This window comes from Coregonus lavaretus (assembly GCF_964263955.1).
Source record: "Coregonus lavaretus genome assembly, chromosome: 14".
Lineage (NCBI taxonomy): Eukaryota > Metazoa > Chordata > Actinopteri > Salmoniformes > Salmonidae > Coregonus > Coregonus lavaretus.
Genome location: NC_140001.1, coordinates 39,047,395 through 39,072,463, shown reverse-complemented (window position 1 = coordinate 39,072,463; position 25,069 = coordinate 39,047,395). Strand labels below are relative to the sequence as shown.

General features: G+C 41.7%; 1 protein-coding gene across 1 annotated transcript; it reads right to left on the bottom strand.

The window, feature by feature from the left end:
• Positions 1 to 12,635: 12,635 nt before the first annotated feature.
• Positions 12,636 to 14,292, bottom strand: LOC311141045 (fatty acid-binding protein, liver-type-like; the record flags this gene model as incomplete). The annotated part of the gene is made up of 4 exons (XM_084176322.1): positions 14,155 to 14,292; positions 13,275 to 13,447; positions 12,797 to 12,889; positions 12,636 to 12,686 (listed from the first exon to the last, which is right to left on the bottom strand). Exons 1-4 carry the CDS (start codon positions 14,219 to 14,221, stop codon positions 12,636 to 12,638), a joined length of 384 nt encoding a protein of 127 aa, XP_084032448.1. The 5' UTR covers positions 14,222 to 14,292.
• Between the last annotated feature and the right edge of the window lie 10,777 nt (positions 14,293 to 25,069).

Here is a 25,069-nt window from a genome sequence, read left to right as displayed (position 1 = left end):
CAACAAGTCCATTGGAAGAGGACACTACAGGAAGAGGAAGTGTAGTGGACTACATTCCAGTGTCTGCAATGAAATATAGACATATTTGATGTGTAATACATAATTGTGTCATATTCTTAGGTATTGATTTTAGTAGAATGATGTTTGATGTTATTGAATGCAGATGAGGATCGTAGATGCTTTTGTTTATTTCGATGGGGTTAGGGACAGAAGGTTTAAGCAGGGAGAGATTCCCTTTCAGGTCCTATGGGTTGACCAGCCTGAGAGTGGATATTTATGGATAGGATTTTGTTTACATGTGTATTTAATGGCATCATAGTTTCAAATGCATTTACATGAGTTATGAGGTTATCTGGAGTACCGACGGTGGTTGCCGGGGGCAGAGGGACCGTGAGAGAATTTTACTGTCTTGATTGATATGGATGGATGGCTGCTGGACAGTTTTTCGCTCTCACACTCCATAGAGATTTATTCATAATTCATAGTAATGTGTTCATACTTCATAAACAGTTGTTCATATGTCATAGTAATGTATTTACACTCCATAGAGATTTCTTCATAGGTCATAGTAATGTATTCACACTTCATAAACAGGTATTTCATAGAAAGGTATTTACACTCTAGAGGAGAATGTTTTTGGGTTTAAGGTTAAGAATATTCAATGAGATAAATGGTTAATAGTCATAATCTTATTCTGTTTGTTTTCGAGACGTTTATTTCGTCTCGAAAGGGGGGAATATCGTATCTGAAGATTATGTCTTTGTTAAATGTTTTTCATGACGGAATGGAATGTTGGTTGTTCAGGCCAGAGGGGGGAGGTTTTATGATGTTATTTGAAATGTGCCGCTTGGAGGGTGACGGCCGAGGGGAGACTGGTGATTGGCCAGAAGAAGGGAGTAGCCCCTCCCTTTGCATTGTTTATAAATAGGGGGTAAACGATTAGACGGCAGAACGACCATATCAATCTGGGGAGTCGTTCTCCAGGCAACGCGTGTCTGTAATTTATGCTGTAACCTCGTGGTATGAATAAAAACTTCTGACACGATGCAGCATAACGGACTTTTTGTTGACAGCGATAATGGCCACCATTCATCATATACGACATTAACCTCTACATCACCAGAGGAACAGAGTAGGAGTAGAATAAGGATATGGCTAAAGGCTTTAAGAACTGGTCTTCTAGTGCGTTGGGTACAGAGAATAAAAGGGGCAGATTTCCGGGCGTTGTAGAATAGATTCAGGGCATTATGTACAGACAAAGATATGGAAGGATATGAGTACAGTGGAGGTAAACTTAAGCGTTGGGTAACAACGAAAGAGATAGCATCACTGGAGGCACCGATTGAGCCGGTCTCCGTGTGTATGGGGGGTGGGACAAAGGAGCTATCTGAGGCAGGTTGAGCGGGACTGGGGGCTCTACAGTGAAATTGTATAATAAGAACTAACCGAAACAGCAATAGGCAAGGCACATTGACATGGGAGAGAGGCATAAAGCAATGACAGGTGTTATTCGAGAGAGCTAAGACAACAACTGGTAATGGCGACGAAAGTTTGGGCTGAGGCTAAACAGATAAACAGGACAGATAAAACAGGATGGGGTACCGTGTAAAGGAACAGTCCAGCAGGCATCAGCTGTGTAGCTGAGTGATCATAAGGTCCAGTGAACAGTAATAGGTGAGTCTGGGAGCAGTTCGATGGCTGCAGTTCGATGGCTGCTATGGCACAGGCGAGCAGGAGGTATGGCTGTTGATTGCGTGTGCTAGCAGGCCGGGGCTAGCAGATGGATCTTCGTGGTCGTCGCAACGTGAAGCCTGTTGAAACCACATCAGGCGATTACGTCAGCAGACCAGTCGTGATGGATCTGCGGGGCTCCGTGTTTGAAGTGATTGTGTTAGCTGTGTTGTTGGCTAGCTCCTCTGTGTCCTGACGAGAGTGCACATTTTCTATGCCAGGCAAAATCGCACCTCATTAGCTCATTGTTATGGATAGCTCATTGCATCCAAATAAATAAATATATAAAACAGTTTAAACAAATGCAAATGCAGCTACTTTTGTTATTCTGGTTGCACTGTTTGACGTGACTGTAAATTAGCCGTAGTTGGCTAGCTAGCAAGCAAGGGATAAGAATGTTGCTAGCCAGTATGGCAATGGAACATTTAGAACGAATGACTGGGTTCGCGCCCATAGATACAGAACAAAAAGACTGAACGACTGGGTCGCATCTCTGGCAACCAAATCGATAGAACAAACGACCAGCCGGCTTGGGTAGCAACCCTAGGTTTGTGTCGGGACTATATACTGTGGAAGGATGAAATAGTATGAATAAATTCATCAAAATATAGTTTTTAATGAAAATATGTCAATAAATATTTGAATATGTTGGTAACCTGTTGTATAAAAGTGATAATGCCCTTGAAGCCGGTGTTTGGAGGATATATTGGCATGGATTGCCCGCACTCGACTTCATCTCGGGCCTAACAACACCTGTGCCAATATATCCTCCAAACACCGGGTTCTCGGGCATTATCACTTAAATAGGGTAAATGTATCTGTGTGTTCTCTGATCTATCTCATCTTTATCTGTGTGCTGAGTCTGAACCAATAAGAGCTCCTGTAGTCCTGATAATATGGACTCTGCCTCTCTATGTTTAAAGACCGGTTTAACATAGAAATACACAAAGATTACATCAATATTATACAGTGAGGGAAAAAAGTATTTGATCCCCTGCTGATGATTTTGTACGTTTGCCCACTGACAAAGAAATGTTCAGTCTATATTTTTAATGGTAGGTTTATTTGAACAGTGAGAGACAGAATAACAACAAAAAAATCCAGAAAAATGCATGTCAAAAATGTTATAAATGGATTTGCATTTTAATGAGGGAAATAAGTATTTGACCCCCTCTCAATTAGAAAGATTTCTGGCTTCCAGGTGTCTTTTATACAGGTAACAAACTGAGATTAGGAGCACACTCTTAAAAGGGAGTGCTCCTAATCTCAGTTTGTTACCTGTATAAAAGACACCTGTCCACAGAAGCAATCAATCAAATTCCAAACTCTCCACCATGGCCAAGACCAAAGAGCTCTCCAAGGATGTCAGGGACAAGATTGTAGACCTACACAAGGCTGGAATGGGCTACAAGACCATCGCCAAGCAGCTTGGTGAGAAGGTGACATTCACAAATGGAAGAAACACAAAAGAACTGTCAATCTCCCTCGGCCTGGGGCTCCATGCAAGATCTCACCTCGTGGAGTTGCAATGATCATGAGAATGGTGAGGAATCAGCCCAGAACTACACGGGAGGATCTTGTCAATGATCTCAAGGCAGCTGGGACCATAGTCACCAAGAAAACAATTGGTAACACACTACGCCGTGAAGGACTGAAATCCTGCAGCGCCAGCAAGGTCCCCCTGCTCAAGAAAGCACATATACAGGCCCGTCTGAAGTTTGCCAATGAACATCTAAATGATTCAGAGGAGAACTGGGTGAAAGTGTTGTGGTGAGATGAGACCAAAATCGAGCTCTTTGGCATCAACTCAACTCGCCGTGTTTGGAGGAGGAGGAATGCTGCCTATGACCCCAAGAACACCATCCCCACCGTCAAATATGGAGGTGGAAACATTATGCTTTGGGGGTGTTTTTCTGCTAAGGGGACAGGACAACTACACCGCATCAAAGGGACGATGGACGGCGCCATGTACCGTCAAATCTTGGGTGAGAACCTTCCCTCAGCCAGGGCATTGAAAATGGGTCGTGGATGGGTATTCCAGCATGACAATGACCCAAAACACATGGCCAAGGCAACAAAGGAGTGGCTCAAGAAGAGGCACATTAAGGTCCTGGAGTGGCCTAGTCAGTCTCCAGACCTTAATCCCATAGAAAATCTGTGGAGGGAGCTGAAGGTTTGAGTTGCCAAACGTCAGGCTCGAAACCTTAATGACTTGGAGAAGATCTGCAAAGAGGAGTGGGACAAAATCCCTCCTGAGATGTGTGCAAAGCTGGTGGCCAACTACAAGAAACGTCTGACCTATGTGATTGCCAACAAGGGTTTTGCTACCAAGTACTAAGTCATGTTTTGCAGAGGGGTCAAATACTTATTTCCCTCATTAAAATGCAAATCAATTTATAACATTTTTGACATGTGTTTTTCTGGATTTTGTTGTTGTTATTCTGTCTCTCACTGTTCAAATAAACCTACCATTAAAATTATAGACTGATCATGTCTTTGTCAGTGGGCAAATGTACAAATTCAGCAGGGAATCAAATACTTTTTTCCCCTCACTGTATATCTACACCAATGTAGTAATTATAAAAGGTTTTATCTAGGTTTTTATATCAAACTAAAGGTCACTGTCCCAGGCTAACTGCTACTGCATAGTAGACAGAGAGAGATCCAGCTGGTGGACTAGACTTAAGGACACTTTACACCAGTTGCCGGTATGTAGTGCAGAATGTAAAAAAAACCTCAAATAAACAAACAAATAATAGTAAAAGCTGATTCACAAAACATTAAAGCATATCAGTATTTCAATATCAGTATTTCATTGCATCTAAATTATGCCTAATTATGTAACATGATGTCTATGGTTACTATGTAACATGATGTCTATGGTTACTATGTAACATGATGTCTATGGTTACTATGTAACATGATGGGTGCATTTGTAAATTCACTCTGGCTAGCTACTCCGATTTCAGAGCACTCTCGTCTGACTGTGCCAGAGCACAGAATGAATTTTCGAACGCTCAACACCCGCTGAACATGACCGATGCCAGTAAATGTCGGCAAAGAAAAGTATTTCAGTTGTTGCCAGCAGCACATTTACAGTCACTAACGCTCTGGATAACATGAAAACAGCCTAACCAGCTCTGCTAGGGCGAGTAAAATGGTCAGAGTGAGGTGTTCTCTCATTTGTGTCTGGAAGTAGCTAGCAAGCTGGCCAACTTTAGCCAGTTAGCTTGGGTGCTTGACAGCCGTTGTGAGGTCAGAACGCTCTGATCAACCCTACTCCTCGGCCAGAGCGTCCAGTGTGCACTCTAAACGCTCCGAGAGCGAAACGCTCTGAATTTATGGACAGACAATCTGACAACGCTCTGAATTTACGAATGACCCAGAGTGCACTCTGACACACTGGAGGCAATTTACAAACGCACCCAATGCCTATGCTTACAACCTATTTTGGATATCATATCACAATCAGCAATTACATTTTATGTTTATGGTTCATCATTGGAAATTAAAAACTCTAAATTACCTTCTGGAGATCCGCTCAAAATGTTTGGGTGATATGAGACCAAAATAATGACAGCCAGTGAGGGAGAGTAAAGTCCACTGAATTAAAACTAGTAGAACAGACACGTTGCTTTTAAAAGCACAGGCCTAAACACTGAGCCTAATGTTACAGTAAATATGATAACTATATGATGCACAGCACTTAGCCACTCATTTCATGTTTCAGATGTGGATGTCATTGCACAACTGGTAAACTAGCAGGTCTGTGAGAGCTGGAATTCTTACTGGTTGGTAGGTGATCAAATACTTGTCATGCAATAAAATGCAAATTAATTACTTAAAAATCATACAATGTGATTTTCTGGATTTTTGTTTTAGATTCCGTCTCTCACAGTTGAAGTGTAGCTATGATAAAAAATTACAGACCTCTACATGCTTTGTAAGTTGGAAAACCTGCAAAATTGGCAGTGTATCAAATACTTGTTCTCCCCACTGTATGTAGCGTGGTTCGTTCTGCGTTGTGTACTTTCAATTAGGACACTGCCACAACTGGAATTCTGATGGTTGGATAATTTTTATTCGACCTGCACACGAAGAGACAACACACAATATGTTAGCCCTTGGTGCAGTCACAGCTCTCGGGCACCTGCGTGAGCACATAGAAACTCACTCAAACACTGCCCCAAATACTCCCGAGTTACAATAGGTACCCTAATTAGCGAGCTCGGTGAAAGTTGTTAACATAAATCTTTATATTGTCCACATTGTAACAAAACATATAGTTGCATAACAGCACTTTGTGTAACTTTACCACATTTTTTATATTGACAAATTACGGCACCAAGGACAACGTACCTTGCTAGTTGAAGGTCAGGCAAAAGAGAACAATAAGAGGGTACGTAAATACAGAACCCGCGATGGACCAAACCAAAATATACAAAACTTTTACAATTAGGTGTATTTACAATATAGATATATAAAAATGTTTGTACACCAAAAAAATAACATTAGCTATGCAGCTGTAATTAAATAAAGAAACCACATTGAATTGGTCCCCTCTTGACCTGGCCTACTTGAACTGTCCTTGTGTTCAACTTGGTGCATAATCTAAGGGAACATCATCACACTACTACATATAGGCCAGTGACAAAAAAACTCAATTTTATCAATTTTGAATTCAGGCTGTAACACAAATGTGGAATAAGTCAACAGGTATATATACTTCCTGAAGGCACTTCTCTTTTAGCCAGGTAAAGACTGATCTGCTAAGCCATTATTATTACTATTATTAGCGGCTATACGTATTTCACCACTTACCATAATGAGATACAAGCTTCAAGTATACAGTCGTGGTCAATAGTTTTGAGAATGACACAAATATTAATTTTCAAAGTCTGCTGCCTCAGTTTTTATGATGGCAATTTGCATATACTCCAGAATGTTATGTAGAGTGATCAGATGAATTGCAATTAACTGCAATGTCTCTTTGCCATGAAAATGAACTTAATCCTAAAACAACATTTCCACTGCATTTCAGCCCTGCCACAAAAGGACCAGCTGACATCATGTCAGTGATTCTCTCGTTAACACAGGTGAGAGAGTTGACGAGGACAAGGCTGGAGATCCCTCTGTCATACTGATTGAGTTAGAATAACAGACTGGAAGCTTTAAAAAGGAGGGTGGTACTTGAAATCATTGTTCTTCCTCTGTTAACCATGGTTACCTGCAAGGAAACACGTGCCGTCATCATTGCTTTGCACAAAAAGGGCTTCACAGGCAAGGATATTGCTGCTAGTAAGATTGCACCTAAATCAACCATTTATCGAATCATCAAGAACTTCAAGGAGAGAGGTTCAATTGTTGTGAAGAAGGCGTCAGAGCGCCCAAGAAAGTCCAGCAAGCACCAGGACCGTCTCCTAAAGTTGATTCAGCTGCAGGATCGGGGCACCACCAGTGCAGAGCTTGCTCAGGAATGGCAGCAGGCAGGTGTGAGTGCATCTGCACGCACAGTGAGGCAAATACTTTTGGAGGATGGCCTGGTGTCAAGAAGGGCAGCGAGGAAGCCACTTCTCTCCAGGAAAAACATCAGGGACAGACTGATATTCTGCAAAAGGTACAGGGATTGGACTGCTGAGGACTGGGGTAAAGTCATTTTCTCTGATGAATCCCCTTTCCGATTGTTTGGGCCATCCGGAAAACACCTTGTCCGGAGAAGACAAGGTGAGCGCTACCATCAGTCCTGTGTCATGCCAACAGTAAAGCATCCTGAGACCATTCATGTGTGCGGTTGCTTCTTAGCCAAGGGAGTGGGCTCACTCACAATTTTGCCTAAGAACACAGCCATGAATAAAGAATGGTACCAACACATCCTCTGAGAGCAACTTCTCCCAACCATCCAAGAACGGTTTGGTGATGAACAACGCCTTTCCAGCATGATGGAGCACCTTGCCATAAGGCAAAAGTGATAACTAAGTGGCTCAGGGAACAAAACATCGACATGGCCAGGAAACTCCCCAGACCTTAATCCCATTGAGAACTTGTGGTCAATCCTCAAGAGGCGGGTGGACAAACAAAAACCCACAACTTCTGACAAACTCCAAGCATTGATTATGCAAGAATGGGCTGCCATCAGTCAGGATGTGGCCCATACGTTAATTAACAGCATGCCAGGGCGGATTGCAAAGGTCTTGAAAAAGAAGGGTCAACACTGCAAATATTGACTCTTTGCATAAACTTAATGTAATTGTCAATTAAAGCCTTTGACACTTATGGAATGCTTGCAATTGTACTTCAGTATACCATAGTAACATGTGACAAAAATATCTAAAAACACTGAAGCAGTAAACTTTGTGAAGACCAATACTTGGGTCATTCTCAAAACTTTTGACCACGACTATACTTACCAGAATTAACACCTATAAAATTTATACCAAAAAGTAGCATCATGATCAGGCTGCTAGACATAGCTGTACCTGAGATATGTTTCTAACTGTCCTTCTATCCCTCCCCTAGTATATCCCCCCACCTAACCCGAGAAAGGCCCTTTCAACTCCCTCCCTGAATTGCACCTTCACTTTTCTAACCACTGAGAGCATGATACTCCACCTGTCGCTTACATACCACGTTTGCAATCCCGATGCCCCCCAGCCTAATACCTCAACAGCCCTGATGTGGGGAGTGAGTGTACTGCATAGTCATTATAGCCCAAACAGCCAATTTTAGTTCATAGGAGTGGTAAATACAGATAAAGAGGCAAATATCTATACTGAACAAAAATATAAACGCAAACATGTAACAATTTCCCCACAAAAGGGCTTTATTACAGACATACTCATTTTAATCAGCTGTCCGGCTGGCTGGTCTCAGACGATCCCCCAGGTGAAGAAGCCGGATGTGGAGGTCCTAGGCTGGCGTGGTTCCCCGTGGTCTGCGGTTAAAACGAAATTGTAGAGAAATTGACATTCAATTCTCTGGCATCAGCTCTGGTGGACATTCCTGCAGTCAGCATGCCAATTGCACGCTCCCTCAAAAGTTGAGACAGGCCAACACAGCCAATGTTTTTACTTGAGGTCTCGGGGGTGTACAAATGTTTAACACAAATACTCAGTCCCATGAATAAGTCCCAGCTGCTGGTGAGGTAGAACAAAATGGCCATCGCCGCTGTCCGTCCATCCATAGATTGTCAGTCCGATCGCTTGTCGCGTCAGTCCATCTTTTGGCACATGCTACCTCACTACTGGCACAGAACAGAGCAGGGGTCAGGGGGACACCATCGTCACTCACTCAGTTCCCTATAGACAGTCCCAACTTTGTGCATCACAGCACTTGTTCGTTCGGCTCTGTCCTCCACCCACCCCCCTCGAGGTGGCAGCATGGCTAAGTTGCAGTCATCTAGCGGTAGCATTGCGGTCATGTGGCATGGCAGCGCCGACCTCTGTAGTAGTGGTTATTCTCACCACCAGAAGAAAAGCTAAAGTCTTCTTCGATTAGGTTTAACGGCAGTTGGCATCCAATAAACGTTGCATTACCGCCGCATACTAGACTGGATGATAACTCCCTTATTTTGCTTGAAAAAAAAGAAAATACCCTAAATCTAACCGTACACTCAATTAAAACCCCCAACCTACTCCACTATTTTAAATTATCTAGTCCTACCTAGACAGGACACCACCACTCAACACACCCTGTAACTGCTGACGTCAAGTCTCGTACACCCAAATACCTCTCTGCAGCTGCCACCACAACCTCAGTTTTCTGCAACTAACGTTCCATCCATGTAGTACAGTTGATAACCATTGCTATAAACGCTAAAAATCCAATCTTACTGAAGCATATAACACTTGTTGGCCTATCCCTCTGTACTGGTACAGATCTACTACTCCAGGATCCCTACCTCTTGACCCATCTTCCTCTACTTTCTTCACTGCCTCAGCATACGACAACTTCTGCACTACTATAACACTGGAAACCTCAACCTGCCTCTCTCGCACCAGACATTTCTGATCCCCAGCCCCATGGGCACCCCTACAATTAACACATACCACTACTTTCCCCAATGCTACATATTCCTTTGTCTCATGCCCTTCTGCACACCTAGGAACCTCCCTCCTACACACTGCTGCCACATGCCCATAAGCTTGCCTCCTGTAACAACTTAATGTATTCGGCACAAAAGCTTGTACGGGATAACTTACAGTATATATCCTATCACTTTGTCCGGCAAAGACGCATCAAATCTCAAAAGAACAGACTGACTTGTTTCACCACTCACGCCACCCTGTCTGCGTCGCACCAAACGACAACCATCAAACACCGGGAATCTTTCCCTTCAGTTGGTCAATTTTCACATTTCCCGCTACCCCAGTAATCACTCCTTTCAATGGCGCCCTTTTCTTGAGAACAAAACAATTCACATCTCTTGTCCCCACTTTAACATGGAGCGCCTTCTCCCTCTGACTAGCAGAAACAATTATCAACAGACGACTTCTGGTTACCTTCACAGCACCCAACTCTGTTTCCACCCACCCTGAAACCACAAATTGATCATTCAAAAAGGCAAGGGTCCACTTTCTCCAACAATGTAATTCCTACCATCAGAGAATCTTTATCTTGACCCTCGGTGCAAGGGCTCTGAGAACTTTACCACACCTACCCCCTCCGATACCTTGCCCTCACTCACTTCCATTTCTCCTCTGGTTTTCGATCCGGCATACAGCTCACTCGGCTTCCTTTCAACCATTCTTCTTTAACAAACCATCCTCCTTTTCCCCTGCCATTTTTAATTCAAGCTCACCCTCCTCCTCACTCTGACCTCCTCTCCCCTCCATTCCTCCCCCGTATTCCAAGTACACTTCACCTCATAATACTGCACTTCTCCTGACATACATCTTGTTCTTGCCCTCTCAAGGGAAGCCATTTTCCTCATGGTGGTGTGCTCAGCTACCCCAGCAACCAGCAGGAAAAGAGCACAGTGGCGTGACCCCAGTAGAGGCATAGTTTTTGTGAAGGGGTGCTGCAGAAAAAATGGATTGCCCTCTGAAAAGCTAAAGTGAGCTGGGAGCTCCTTTTTGTACAGGGTACATGGCTCGTTAAGGGCTTTAGGCTCAGGTGTGTGCTGACCGCCATGGAGACCAGCCAAAGGGGAGGACACTACTTAGGAAAAGCACAGCAAACCAAGGAAATGCAAAGGCAACAATAATGCATGCCAATGAAGATAAATATAGAATAAAGTTCACTGCAAACTCAAGTCATAAATACCCACAAAACAGGCTGTCTCCAATTAGGGGGGAAACAGAGGGCAACACGTTGACATATCCTTTTCAGAAGAACTTTCCCTTTAGCTTAATTCAATCTAGACAGTCAATAGCCTGCTGAATTTGCAACTTCGCTTTCGTTTTGATTTCGGCACAAATGAAAAATGTGGCACCGACTTACCCATGGATTGACGTTTCAGCATTGTCTCAATGAAGAGTTCGACTAGCCATGTGCGACATGCACTCGATGTTACAAACCTGCTAGAGTTAGCGGCAGGCAGACGAGCAATATCCACTGTCATCGTACGGATGAAGCCTAACCTGGAATGTGACGCTAACTGAAGCTTGCTAGCTTCATAAAAGCCTGAGTAGCTTGCTTCATTGTATACCATTCTGGTGGAGAGTCAATGACCAACAGACAAAGGGTAGGATGTATTTAACAGAACTGTTCTATAGCTCTATGGACTTGAATGCATTAAGATTATTGCTGGTGCTGATTTCAGAGCCAAGTGTCATCTCATGCTGTTGTGCCCTTGAGCAAGACATTTAGACCAGCTCCAGGGGCACTGCGGCTGATTGTGCTCCTTCCGATGTAAGTTTGTTGTCTGGTGGGAGCAGACAGTTGGTCTCTAAACCAGGGCTCCTCTTGCATGGAGGGGAACTACCATGAGATACAACACTCAAATCCAAGCCTAAATCTACCCACCCCGGGTTAAGAGATGCAGAGTGCATAAAGAAACAGGAGCCAGCGGTGGCTTATACACAGCTGAGGATGTGGCGCACAGCCAGCGAGGTCTTAGACTACCTGCAGTTTGACGAGACCACTGACTATGCATGCAAAATGGTGGACGGATGAGTGGAATTGATTAAAGGTGGTGTAAATATATCACGTCGACAGTAAACTACACCATCCGAAACACGCCGCCCTGGGGATGGCAACCATGAAGGCAGGAGTGACCCACTGGCAGGCGGTAGATGGGCCTTACAGATCATGCAGCGTTTGAAATGCCATCCTGCAGAGAACCCACACAACCCATCAAAGACCTGGAGGGAAGACATGAAACAGTCACACAGGATGACCTGCAAGAATAAAACGCATCTTGATGACATGATCCCTCTTTGATTTGCAGACCTAGATGGAGTTAAGGAGAATAACACGCAGGAGACCCTGAAAAACTAGCAAATGAGCATGAACGAACCCATGGCGGCAAGAAACTAACCGCCAGCAGAAGTAGTGACCTCACAATAGCATAGTATACACTGCATACTTTGATATCAATTCACAGATCGTCAGAAGAATCAAGTCAACCGTCCATGACTCCTCACAACCATACTGTAGCTGGGAAACTAGTGAAAGCAAAGTCCAAAACACAGCCACCGTATTGCCTTAACCAACTTACAATATGGGTGCATCGATTTAAAATGTAACAGACCTACTAAAGCCTTCATTTCTACACTGATGGGCTTGCATTTTATATTATTATTGAATCCCACTGAGCTATCTTTACATTCTTCAACTCAAACAATGGAAACGTTGTCTCAATGCAGAATCTCAATTTTCCCTGAAGTTCTACCCATGTAAATAAAATGCTGAGACCAGACCATTCCATGCCTTTCACATTTTATTAAGCAAAACAGCACAGTAGATCAAATTCGTTTGCTGATCCTCTTGTATGCGATGCCAGCTACAGTCATGGTCTGAAAAATAGAAAGAGCATCCAGTAGACACATTTAATTATTACTATATAAATGAACCCTAAAATAGTGTAGTTTAGTGAACCCCCCCCAGCCATATGCCCCAGACTCACGTTGACGATGGTGTTTGCATCTGCCAGTTCTGTGACCGATTCGATCCCCTTCAGGGAGACCTTCAGCTTGTTACCTTCTCTCATCACCATAGACTGGAAAACAGTAGAGGTCAAATGTTATATCTGAAAGCAGTGGTCACCAACCACGATCAACTGGGCCCAATTTAACAGGGCCTAATTTGGACGTGTGCTAGTTGGTTATGCGATGTAAACTGATAGTTAAAATTGTGAGCCCAGTAAACTCTGGAGAGCAGAGTCTCTGCCAAAGCACGTCAGGGGAAGGGAACTTGACTGCTGTTGGATGTGGATATACTGCAACTACTAAACCATCATCACTGGGACCTGAAGTAACTAATCATCGTCATCTCACATTAGCTGAAATCAGTTTAGTTAGATACTGGCTGTATTTGTAGGGAGATGGATAGATCTAGGCTACATGTAAGAATCTCATGGTTGGGTTGCAACATGCGCCACCCACCTTGACTTTCTCCCCGGTCAGAGTCTCGAGCTCCGCCTCCTGGCCAATGGTGAAGCAGTTGGTGAGGACCTTTGTCCCCGTGGTGACAGTCACCTTGAAGTGGTCCCCAGTCTCCTCAATCTCAGAGATGCTCTTGATGTCTTTGCCCTTCTGAATAAGCTCATCAGTGAGACCTACATGTATGAGGGAGAGTCATGAACTGTGCTCTTTAGTACTACAAAAAATTGGTAAAGTGGGACATGAACACTGAATTATTTCTACATCAGCAAAACGCAATATAATATGGCAATAAAATATACTGAATGCAAACATTGAATGCATTTCCAGCTAGCAACTAACGTTCTGAGAACCATATGTTCCGTAGAGCGTGGTTGTCTTTGACTATTTTGCATACAACCTTACCACAACTTTCTGGCAGTGGTGCAGGAGAGTTGCCTGGCTTTAGAACATTCAGCACATTTAAGGAACTCGACAAAAAACGTTATTTTCTTGACATTACTTTATCAGAACATTTCCTGAAAGTTCAAACCTTTAATTTAAGGTAATGTTCAGTTCATTTGACATTGGGAATGTTCTCAAATTGTTCAGCAAAGCTTAAAATTCTCCTGTGGGAATTTCAGTACCTCAATATAAATGTTCTTTGTGCGTTCTTGGTTCTATTTAAAGTCATGTTCTCAAAACATTAAAAGCCCCCCAACAAAACTCAGGGAACCATAGTAACAATGTCCTCAAACTCCCTGTAACCTAAAAAAATATATATAAAACATTTAAGGTGCTAGTAACCGCTGTATCAGCAGTCACCATTGAACATCATTACTGAAAGGACTACAACCCAAGTCTAATCACATCACAAATGTACAAACACAATAGCAAGACTTACCAATAGCCTTCATGAAAGGCTCAAAGTTCTCATGTGTCTCCAGCTGGTATTTCCCTGAGAAAGACATGGTGACTATAAGGCAGTGAAGGTAAAGACAGCCACAGCTCCCTGCTTGTCTTTATACCCTCATCTATCCAGCCCTGCAATCGTTAACTAACTAAAGGTGTCTACAATTGAGAACCCCTCCCCCTCATATCTTCCCTGCTACTTACCTATAGGCACAGATCTAGGATCAGCATCCCAGCCAAGGGCAACTAATCTAGATTGCAATGGTCAACTTTATTGTACTCCCCTCCTCCCCATTATCTCTTCTTCTTCTTTGGCGGTGTGATTGATCATTGATCTGTATTGAAAATCAAGGCCTCCTCGAATCCTGATAAGAAAGATGATAAGCAGTGTCATCATTGTAATACAAGCGTATGGATCAATCAACACATTTCAAAATAAACTTGACTTTATCTCCCTATCCACCTGTGTAGAAGTTCAACTAGGCTACACCTGCACTTTGAGTTGATTGAGTTGAAAGCTGTATTTGGCTCCCTGCACTGTAAAAAAGTTTAATCAATGTACAATTGTAAGGCAACCAGCTGCTATAGGGTTGTAAGTTATCTCCACATTTGGGAATATAGCTGAACCAATATACAGCGTTGCCTTCCAAAGGCAAACATGCAATTGTAATTAGACTCAACAAGTTTTTATACATTCAGTTCACTGTGAGCAAAGTTTGTTGAGTGAACAAACGTTCACCCATTAGCTACATTTCTTGTCCTTCTGAAGTCCACCCAACTCACAGAATAACGCTGCTTAAGCAATTGGTTAAGTTGGGTTTTTTACAGTGTGCACCACTTGTATTATCCTTGCTTATATCTGGCTGTATGTCAGTGTGTGCATCATGTACTATCTTTAAATTATACAATGGGTGGTCTAATCCTGAATTGGTTAAAACCGCATTCCAGCCGGTGTCTATTCCACAAGTTACCAGCAGCTAAATCTATGATGTTAAAATGCCTATTTACTCTTTTCCATTTGACTGCGCAATCCACTGTCTCATCAGCCCAGCCAGGCAATTTATGAACTTGATCTCCACTATAAAAAGCATCTAGACAGTATCTCACATTTCTTTTAGACTAACATTTAGTTTTCAACAGCAGAGATATGTGAGCTCCTGAGTGGCGCAGTGGTCTAAGGCACTGCATCGCAGTGCTAACTGTGCCAGTAGAGATCCTGGTTCGAATCCAGGCTCTGTCGCAGCCGGCCGCGACTGGGAGACTCATGGGCGGCGCACAATTGGCCCAGGGTAGGGGAGGGAATGGCCGGCAGGGATGTAGCTCAGTTGATAGAGCATGGCGTTTGCAACGCCAGGGTTGTGGGTTCGATTCCCACGGGGGGGCAGTATAAAAAAATATGTATTCACTAACTGTAAGTCTGCTAAAACTGCTAAATAATGTAAATATGTATAAACCTTGCTGTCTGTCTTTGCAACATTGTTTCATTATTCAAATTCGATCTCCAGCTGTCCCATAGTAATGAACGTGTCGGGATGAGACAGACAGGCAGGCAGCTTTTCTCAGCCAGTCGAAATCATGAATCAGCTGTCCATTGAAAAAAGGTAAAACAAAACGAAGTGCAGCTAGTTTGCAGTCTTTTCAGCTTCAGTTTGAAGTGATTGTGTTAGCTGTGTTGTTGGCTAGCTCCTCTGAACGACAGTGTCCTGACGAGAGTGCACATTTTCTATGCCAGGCAAAATCACGCCTCATTAGCTCATTGTTATGGATGCATCCAAATAAATAAAACAGTTTAAACAAATGCAAATGCAGCTACTTTTGTTATTCTGGTTGCACTGTTTGACGTGACTGTAAATTAGCCGTAGTTGGCTAGCTAGCAAGCAAGGGATAAGAATGTTGCTAGCCAGTATGGCAATGGAACATTTAGAACGAATGACTGGGTTCGCGCCCATAGTGTCACGGTTTCGGCCGAGGCTGCTCCTCCTCCTTGTTCGGGCAGGCTTCGGCGGTCGTCGTCTCCGGAGTACTAGCTGCCACCGTTCTATGTTTCGATGTTTGTTTGGTTTGGTCTGTTTGTACACCTGTTCATTGTTAGTGTTAATTATGTGTCTTATAAGTTCTCTTGGGTTTTGTCATGTGTTGTGTGTAATTGTTTCTTATGTCAGCAAGGGCTGCTAGTACTTCTCTCTCTCGTGTTTGTTTGGAGAGAGTGTCCGCACAGTGTGCGCATTTTGTTTTGTATTTTGAACTGTACTCAGTGTGCGTTAAGTTCGCTTGCATTCCAGCTTGGATTTAGCCGTGTGTCTTGTTTTCGTGTCTTCACTAAAGACTGTTGAACGAAGCCTCTTTTGTCCTGCGCTTGATTCCACACCACATCCACGCTCGAACCTGACACATAGATACAGAACAAAAAGACTGAACGACTGGGTCGCATCTCTGGCAACCAAATCGATAGAACAAACGACCAGCCGGCTTGGGTAGCAACCCTAGGTTTGTGTCGGGACTATATACTGTGGAAGGATGAAATAGTATGAATAAATTCATCAAAATATTGTTTTTAATGAAAATATGTCAATAATTATTTGAATATGTTGGTAACCTGTTGAATAAAAGTGATAATGCCCTTGAAGCCGGTATTTGGAGGATATATTGGCATGGTTTGCCCGCACTCGACTTCGTCTCGGGCCTAACAACACCTGTGCCAATATATCCTCCAAACACCGGGTTCTCAGGCATTATCACTTAAATAGGGTAAATGTCTCTGTGTGTTCTCTGATCTATCTCATCTTTATCTGTGTGCTGAGTCTGAACCAATAAGAGCTCCTGTAGTCCTGAGAACATGGACTCTGCCTCTCCATGTTAAAGACCGGTTTAACATAGAAATACACAAAGATTACATCAATATTATACAGTGAGGGAAAAAAGTATTTGATCCCCTGCTGATTTTGTACGTTTGCCCACTGACAAAGAAATGTTCAGTCTATAATTTTAATGGTAGGTTTATTTGAACAGTGAGAGACAGAATAACAACAAAAAAATCCAGAAAAATGCATGTCAAAAATGTTATAAATGGATTTGCATTTTAATGAGGGAAATAAGTATTTGACCCCCTCTCAATCAGAAAGATTTCTGGCTCCCAGGTGTCTTTTACACAGGTAACAAGCTGAGATTAGGAGCACACTCTAATCTCAGTTTGTTACCTGTATAAAAGACACCTGTCCACATAAGCAATCAATCAATCAGATTCCAAACTCTCCACCATGGCCAGGACCAAAAAGCTCTCCAAAGATGTAAGGGCCAAGATTGTAGACCTACACAAGGCTGGAATGGGCTACAAGACCATCGCCAAGCAGCTTGGTGAGAAGGTGACATTCGCAAATGGACGAAACACAAAATAACTGTCAATCTCCCTCGGCCTGGGGCTCCATGCAAGATCTCACCTCGTGGAGTTGCAATGATCATGAGAATGGAGGAATCGTGAGGAATCAGCCCAGAACTACACGGGAGGATCTTGTCAATGATCTTGTCGTGTATTGGGATTATGCCTTTGTTAAATGTTTTTAAGTGGAACTGAAAGAATGTTGATTTTAGTATCAAGAGGGAATGTTTTAGTGTAACGCCACATACAACAGACAGGAAGTGTGTTGTAGACAGGGGAGACTGGTGATTGGCCAGAAGAGGGAGCCCATCTTTTTGCATTGTTTATAAGTAGGGGTTAAACGAAGAAGAAGGCAGAGCGGCCATTCTGAGGCGTCGCTCTCCGGATGTCATGACATCTGTCACTTATGCTGTAACCGTGTGATATTAATAAAAGCCTCTAAAACACGGTGCAGCCTAAGCGGACTCCTTGTTGACAGCAACAGCCACGAACAACAGACACTACAAATGGGGGCTCGTCTGGGATTTCTGATTGCATCGTTCTTGGTGCCTTTCCTGAGTCGCGAGTTGACTACTGCTCAAGCCGGCTTTAAAGGTGAGATTACTCACAAAATTTGGGCATTGGTTATTCCGCTGATTCATGAGAGGGCATTGAAGGTGTACAGTTAAGAGTACTTGGGTCGTTGTTGATGTGCGCTGTTGTGGTCGACTGGGAGTCTGTTATAATATATTCCATTCGTAAACGGCAGATAATTGGAATTTTAGAGCATAAAACGGTAGGAATTAAGTATTGAAGGTGTACAATTAAAACAGATATGCGCATTCATTAGGGCACTGTACCGCTTAAAGACCCCAGGGGGGCCATTTTAGATAATGGGCCGACAAATCCGCTTGCACGATAGAATGTGCAGTCGGTGGGTTTTAAAGAAAACTCGGTTTGATGGGGTTTATCTGATTGTGATTATGGCTCGACTTTCGTCCGACGGGGGGTTTGATTGGGTCTAATTTCTCGGTGAAATGGTCATTAATCCACGGTAGCACAAAATGGTAGGAAAATATGTTAAAAAGAAAATGGGCAGTGCAGGATGCTTATTTGTGTGTGGTAGGCCGCAGTTAGCTAAAGGCTAATGCTAATGCTAAATGCTGGATTGTGTTTCATGCTACATTAAACATAGCGGCTAATGCTAAATGCTAAGGCTAAATGCTAATTGTGTTGCGTGCTACATGCTAACGTGTCCTTAGAGGGCCATTGCGATGGATTAAAGCCTCTTAAACTTGTTTGTATGTGGGTGGAATTCAGAGTTCTACGCAAATGTGAGTTCTGTTATGTGTAATTGTCTGACTATAAGTGTAAAATAGAGAACTGAGGTAGAACGCTGGCGTTCTATGGTGTGGCAATCATAGGGTTAAGTGGATGTGCGCATGCGCTTGATTTTACGGCGCTAAAACTACGACATGCGGTTATTTGCTAAAACTACAAACACGGCATTGTGGGTAAGGGTCATAGGTCTGTGGGGTTACCCTGCAGGGGGAGAAATAGCCACAGAAGAGGAGAGATTTTAACACGAATCTTATAGTTTTAAAGCGGCTGGTGTTTGAACATGAAACTATTTGTTGAGATGTAGTGAATTTATACATTAAATATATGTTGACGGAGTATAATGAATTAAATTAAATGACGGATTAAAATAAAATAAAAATGTTTTTGAGCGATCTATTTAGTTCTGAGTTTAGTCTTAGAGTGAATAATGGGTGAACGAAGTAATGTTGAATATGGTTGAGATAACTCAGTGATTGCAGTAACTACTAAAATCGTTTTCTGTGTCTCTGTTCTTTTGTCATATGAGAGCAAAGGAGAGAGAGAGGAGGGGCTAACGTGTGACTGACGTACACGTCACGTGACGCGGCAGAGGATCAAGTCAAAAAGGTTTTGAGACTGGTCTGGTTACAAAATATTTGATGTTATGACAATTTCACATAGGCTTGGCAAACTGATTCATTAAAAATTGCATTTTGGAGGCTATGTGCATCACTTGGGTTAATTACAGATGTGTTGGGAATCAAGGACTGACATTATTCTGTAAAATTAAGATAAGGGTTTATGGGAATTGTAGTGTTGAAGGGTTAGAGGCTTTGTTTTTGGGATTGCTTTGAAGTTGACTAACTTACATTTGCATTTGATGGGTTGTGGTAAGATAGCCACCCCTAATTGATAAATTGGTGACATAGGATATAGGAATAAAAATTGGTTTTAATTATTCATGATTTTTAATTGATTTATTAAAAAAAAAAAAAAAAAAAAAACTTTTTTTTTTTTGGGTTGTTTGGGTTATATTAATAATTGAAGGGGGGAAGCCATAGGCTATATAGTCTAAAATAAAATAATTCACGATAAAGGAATATAAAAGGGTTGTTAGAATGGGGAGAAAGGACAGCAAGGCTATAAAAGTCAGTACACCGGTTGATATAGTACAAAATGGTAATCCTTTAGTTAAGAGTATTGCTAGGTTATCCGGCAAATGAAACAAAAGTTGCCCTTCATTCTCAAACAAAAACTGATAAAAGATTCCAGCGATAAGATAAACAACGGTATAGAGAAGGCGACAGAAAAACTAATGGCAGAATTTAGTACACCTTTCTCACATACGGATTCAGCGAAAAGACACCCACCTTACGAGAAGGAAGTAGAGCTTAGGGATGTTTATCCTCAGCTTCCAGGGATCATCCAGGAGGGTGATTGTTGCATCAGAGATGAAGATGAATAATAGATAGAGGACAAGCAGAAACGACAATGAAGATGAATCCAAAACTCCAGAAGGAAGAAAAACCGAGATGTCTGGAAACTAAGAGAAGAATGAGGTTCGAGTTCAGATGAAGACAGCGATAAAGAGGAGACTAAAGGTGCTGTGTATTCAAAAGGAGTTTGTCCTACAAGGACTGGCACAGAAGAAATAGAAGGAGATATAGACCGATGCTTATCAGGCCTGGAGGAAGCGAGGACTTTGGGAGAGGTAAGAGAGCTAGAGGAACAGCTCGAGACGCTGAAGAGACAAGGAGAAAACCTGCTGAGAAAATAATCCCAAGAATTGGAGGAGAAGAAGAATACATTGAGGCCAAGATGCTGAAGAAAAGTAAGAAGATGATGGAAGATGATATTTCGAGGACAGTGCTTAGAATATAAGCTGTTGAAGAATCCTGATATGTCAACAAGAAAGAACAGGACGAAGAAACTCTCAAGAAACTCAATCATACAACTGGTGGAGAAGAGAAGCTTTGGTTAGGAAGAATCAGAGTGAACCAAAGCAACAATCACTGTTACAGCTTCAACTGAACAATATCAAATGCAATTGTACCAGCCAAGGGGGGTACCAGGTGTTTCCTACCCACAGACAGTTTCTGGACAGACACAGAATTGGAGAGGAAGAGGACGAGAAGGCTTAGAAGGAGGAGGAAGATTTCAGCTACACTTCCAGCAACTTTCAGAAGACTGTTATAATTATGGACAGGTTGGTCACTTTACCTGTGAGTGCAACAAGTCAGGAGGAAACAACAGAGAACGTTTTTAAGGAAGATACAGGGGCCATTCAAGATCACCTGTTCTCCAGGTGAACCCTAAGGATTCTAGAGTGCCTAGAAGATACGAAGGGGGGTGTCAGCTGGTAGCATCGATTAGAGAAGAAGAGAAAACTAACAATTGAAGTAAAACCAGAGGACTATGAGAAGTGATAGTGAATAGTGTAAAAGCTTTTATCTGTGTTGAGCCTAAAAGAGGTTAAACATCTCACTATGTAAAATTAACTAATTAGGATAGGGATTTGAGGTAGTAAAACAGTTAATTACTCTTAGGGAACCAATTGAGCTATGCTATAAGAACTCAAAGAGAAATTAAAATAGACATACTAATATTAGAGCATATACCTATTGCAGTGTTGGGAAGAGATGCATTGTTTAAATTGAATTGTACAATAAGATGTACACTAAATGGCTGTCTGGTAGAAGATTTAAAAAAGTAGGGTTTTTGGGAATCATATTTGCTTAAAAAGATAATATCATAGGAAGGATGATAATCTATTAGACTGCCTATTAGACAATCTGTCTGAAAAATAAAGTTAAAAGGGGTGACTGTTATTCTGGGTTACATTATTACACCAAGGGATTTCAGGCTAGGCTAAAAGGTGTTTAGTCGTTTGCCAAGTCTGTGTGTAAAGAAGTCAGAAGCAGGTGGGGACTTTCCCTATCACATATTCTAAAATTTGGTGGTAAAGGGATTTTGTGAATAAATCAGTGGGAAAAGGTTTTTAAAGGTTAGGAGAAAAGATTAGATTAAAAAGTTAGGAGAACTAGGTTGAAGGAACTCTAAGACAGTAAGCTAAGTTTCAAAGTTAGTAGTAAGAGAGAGAGAACAGTGGTGAAGGACACTTTAGAGTAGGGAGATCAAGGTAATTATAGGTGTATTTTTATAATCAAAAGTTTGAGAGGTAGGACTGAGAGTTGGGAAAAAGTGACACTAGTGGTGATAGATGGAAGTACAAGCAAAGAGTTCAAATCTTTGGGGAAAATGGATGAAGTAACTAAGGACATTAACACTTCAGTCTATTAAAACAACAGTGGGAAGCAATTTAACTCTTTCAACATTGATAGTTATTAAAGCCATAAATATATCGCATTTGATTATAAGGGAACCAATAGCTCCAGCACCAATTTTAGAGGAAAAATACTTAGTAGGGTTAGGATGGGGACGTTCCTCCCACATGGAGAGATAATTATGGAGAATAAGTATTGTTATCAGGACCAGGAGTAGAAGCTGTTGCATCTAATCAAAGGAGGTCAGGAAGAATATGTTACAGTAGTCACTCCAACAGTAAATAATACACATAGGATATCGGTAGCTTTGCCACTAGAAATAATTAAGGTTAATACATCAACTAAGTCAACTACTTTAATGGTAACTTTGGAAGGGATTAATGATACGATGGCAATAGCAAATGTAGGAGGTATGACACCGACAACAACTTTTCTGAAATTAAAGGGGGTAGCAAGAAGGACTCAGGGGTTTATGGTACGAATTGGAGAGTGCTGTCAATGATAGTACGAATAGGATTAAAATAGGAGAGCAGATAGTGGTAGAGACAATATAGATTCATCTGAAATAGTGAAGGATACTATCATGGAGGTACAGGATGAGGTCTTTGATTTTAATGACAGACAAGGAGAGGTATCTGATCAGTACCGCTCGTTAGGGAAGAGAGAAACTATATGCATGTAGTTTGATTCTTCTGTTGTGAAAATTAGAGATGGGAAGGTAGGAATCTTTGGTTCCAGCGGTTAACTCATTCTGTAATATCAGTGAGGAATCTTGAGGGTCCATGTCTGTTAAGAATTCCAGCACCAGAGACGTGGGGTTCGATTTTAGAGACTGTCGCTCAACCGTTATCAAGTGGGTGTCAGTCCTATGCGTTGAGATGGCTGTTGTATCATCAACGAGCATTGACAGATAAAGTAATGTCGTTGTCACAACATTTGTTTAAGCCTAGGTATAAGTGTTCTTGGTTAAATGAATTACCCTATGTGAATATGTTGGATGGTAAAGAAAGTCAGGTAACAGCGATCCCTGAAGCATTTGAGGTGAAAGCAGTGAGGGCTAAAAGTTGTTTTTGTTCTAATAAAACAGATGATGTAAATGGTATGTTCATGGGAATATCAGATTGTGATGATTATATGATGACTTTGGATAAGCACGGACAAAAGGTTAGAGAGGACAAATATAATGTAACTTTTTATGTACCAGGTAGTAAGAAGAGCAGGACTTTGATGGTGAGAGATCACCTTTTGCCTGTCAATGTAACTATTGGGAATTTAAAGATATTTTGAGGGTTTGTGGTGATAAAGCATATATATTCTTACCCTATGGATGGACAGGATGTTGTTACATGTCAACGTTGAAGCTTCCATATGAGGTTTCTACCATTAAAAGAGGGGTAGCACCGGACACAGAAATCTGAAGCTAGGTTTGAAATTGGATGAAAAGAGACATTGAGACATGTCATAGTCTTCAAGCCTATCATTGAAGGATGAGTCCAAGGGAGAAGGGGGGATTTTTTCCATGGTATGGTGTAATATTTGGGAAGATCATATTGATAATATTAGGTATACTTTGAGTCCAGATAGTTCAGATATTATCACTAGGGTTATATATGCATTGAAGAATATAAGGGATGCGTTTGGGAGATCTGAAGGAGGGGAAGTCAGCGAAGTCTTGGTTGCAAGATCAATTAGGCCCAGTAGGGGCAGTGATGGTTCAGATTCTAGTTGCAGCTTTGATAACACTGTGTGTGATGTTTGTAATTTGTTACTGACCTTTGAGAAAGCTATGATATTGAGATAGGTTGGAGAGTGATGCCTGGAGACAACACTCAGATGCCGGTGTTGACTGTTCCTGATCTGGATGAAGATGGACAAGTAGAACTGGATGGATAAATATCCTTTTTGATGTTTTGATCATTTTTCAATTTTTTTCAATATTAGGGTGATTTTGGTATGATTTTATGAATCAAAGGGGGGAAGTGTATGAATGAATAATTATCCTAGTTCATTATTCTATCATTAATGTGATTCATACATCATTTATATATCATTTCTATATTCTTAGTTGATATTGATGTTCAATTTGAAAGTGTTGTTTTGCAAAAGATACTGTTTGGTCTTTTCTTTTTCTTCCAGAAGCATTTGGGGGAACATATGGAGATTGAAATACTCAAACAAGGACAATATGAAGGGACAATATGAAAGGACAATGACTGGAGGAGATGAAACAAGAAAGGTGTGGAGAGATTCCGATTCCATCATCAACAATCCATTGGAAGTCGAGACTACGGGGAGATGAAGTGTAGTGGACTACATTCCAGTGTCTGCAATGAAATATAGACATATTTGATGTGTAATACATAATTGTGTCATATTCTTAGGTATTAAGTTTTGTAGAATGATGTTTGATGTTATTGGATACATGTGAGGATCTTAGATGTTTTTGTTTATTTTGGTGATGCTTAGGGACAGGGAGTCTAGGCAGGGAGAGGTCCACTGTAGGGTCCAATGGGTTGACCAGCCTTAGAGTGGATATTTTTTGGATAGGATTTTGTTTGCAGGGGCTTACATGTGTATTTAATTGCATCATAGTTTCAAATGCATTTACATTGTTTATGAGTTTATCTGGAGTACCGAGGTGGTTGCCTAGGGCAGAGGGACCGTGAGAGAATTTTACTGTCTTGATTGATGAACGAAGGTTGCCGGACAGTTTTTCGCTCTTACACTCCATAAAGATTTGTTCATGTTTCATAGTAATGTATTCACACGTCATAAACAGTTATTCATATTTCATAGAAAGGTATATACACTCTAGAGGAGAATGTTTTTTGGTTTAATGTTAAAGATACTCAATAAGATAAATTGTTACTTGTCATAATCCTATTCTGTTTGTTTTCGAGACTTTTAGTTCGTCTCGAAGGGGGGAAATGTCGTGTATTGGGATTATG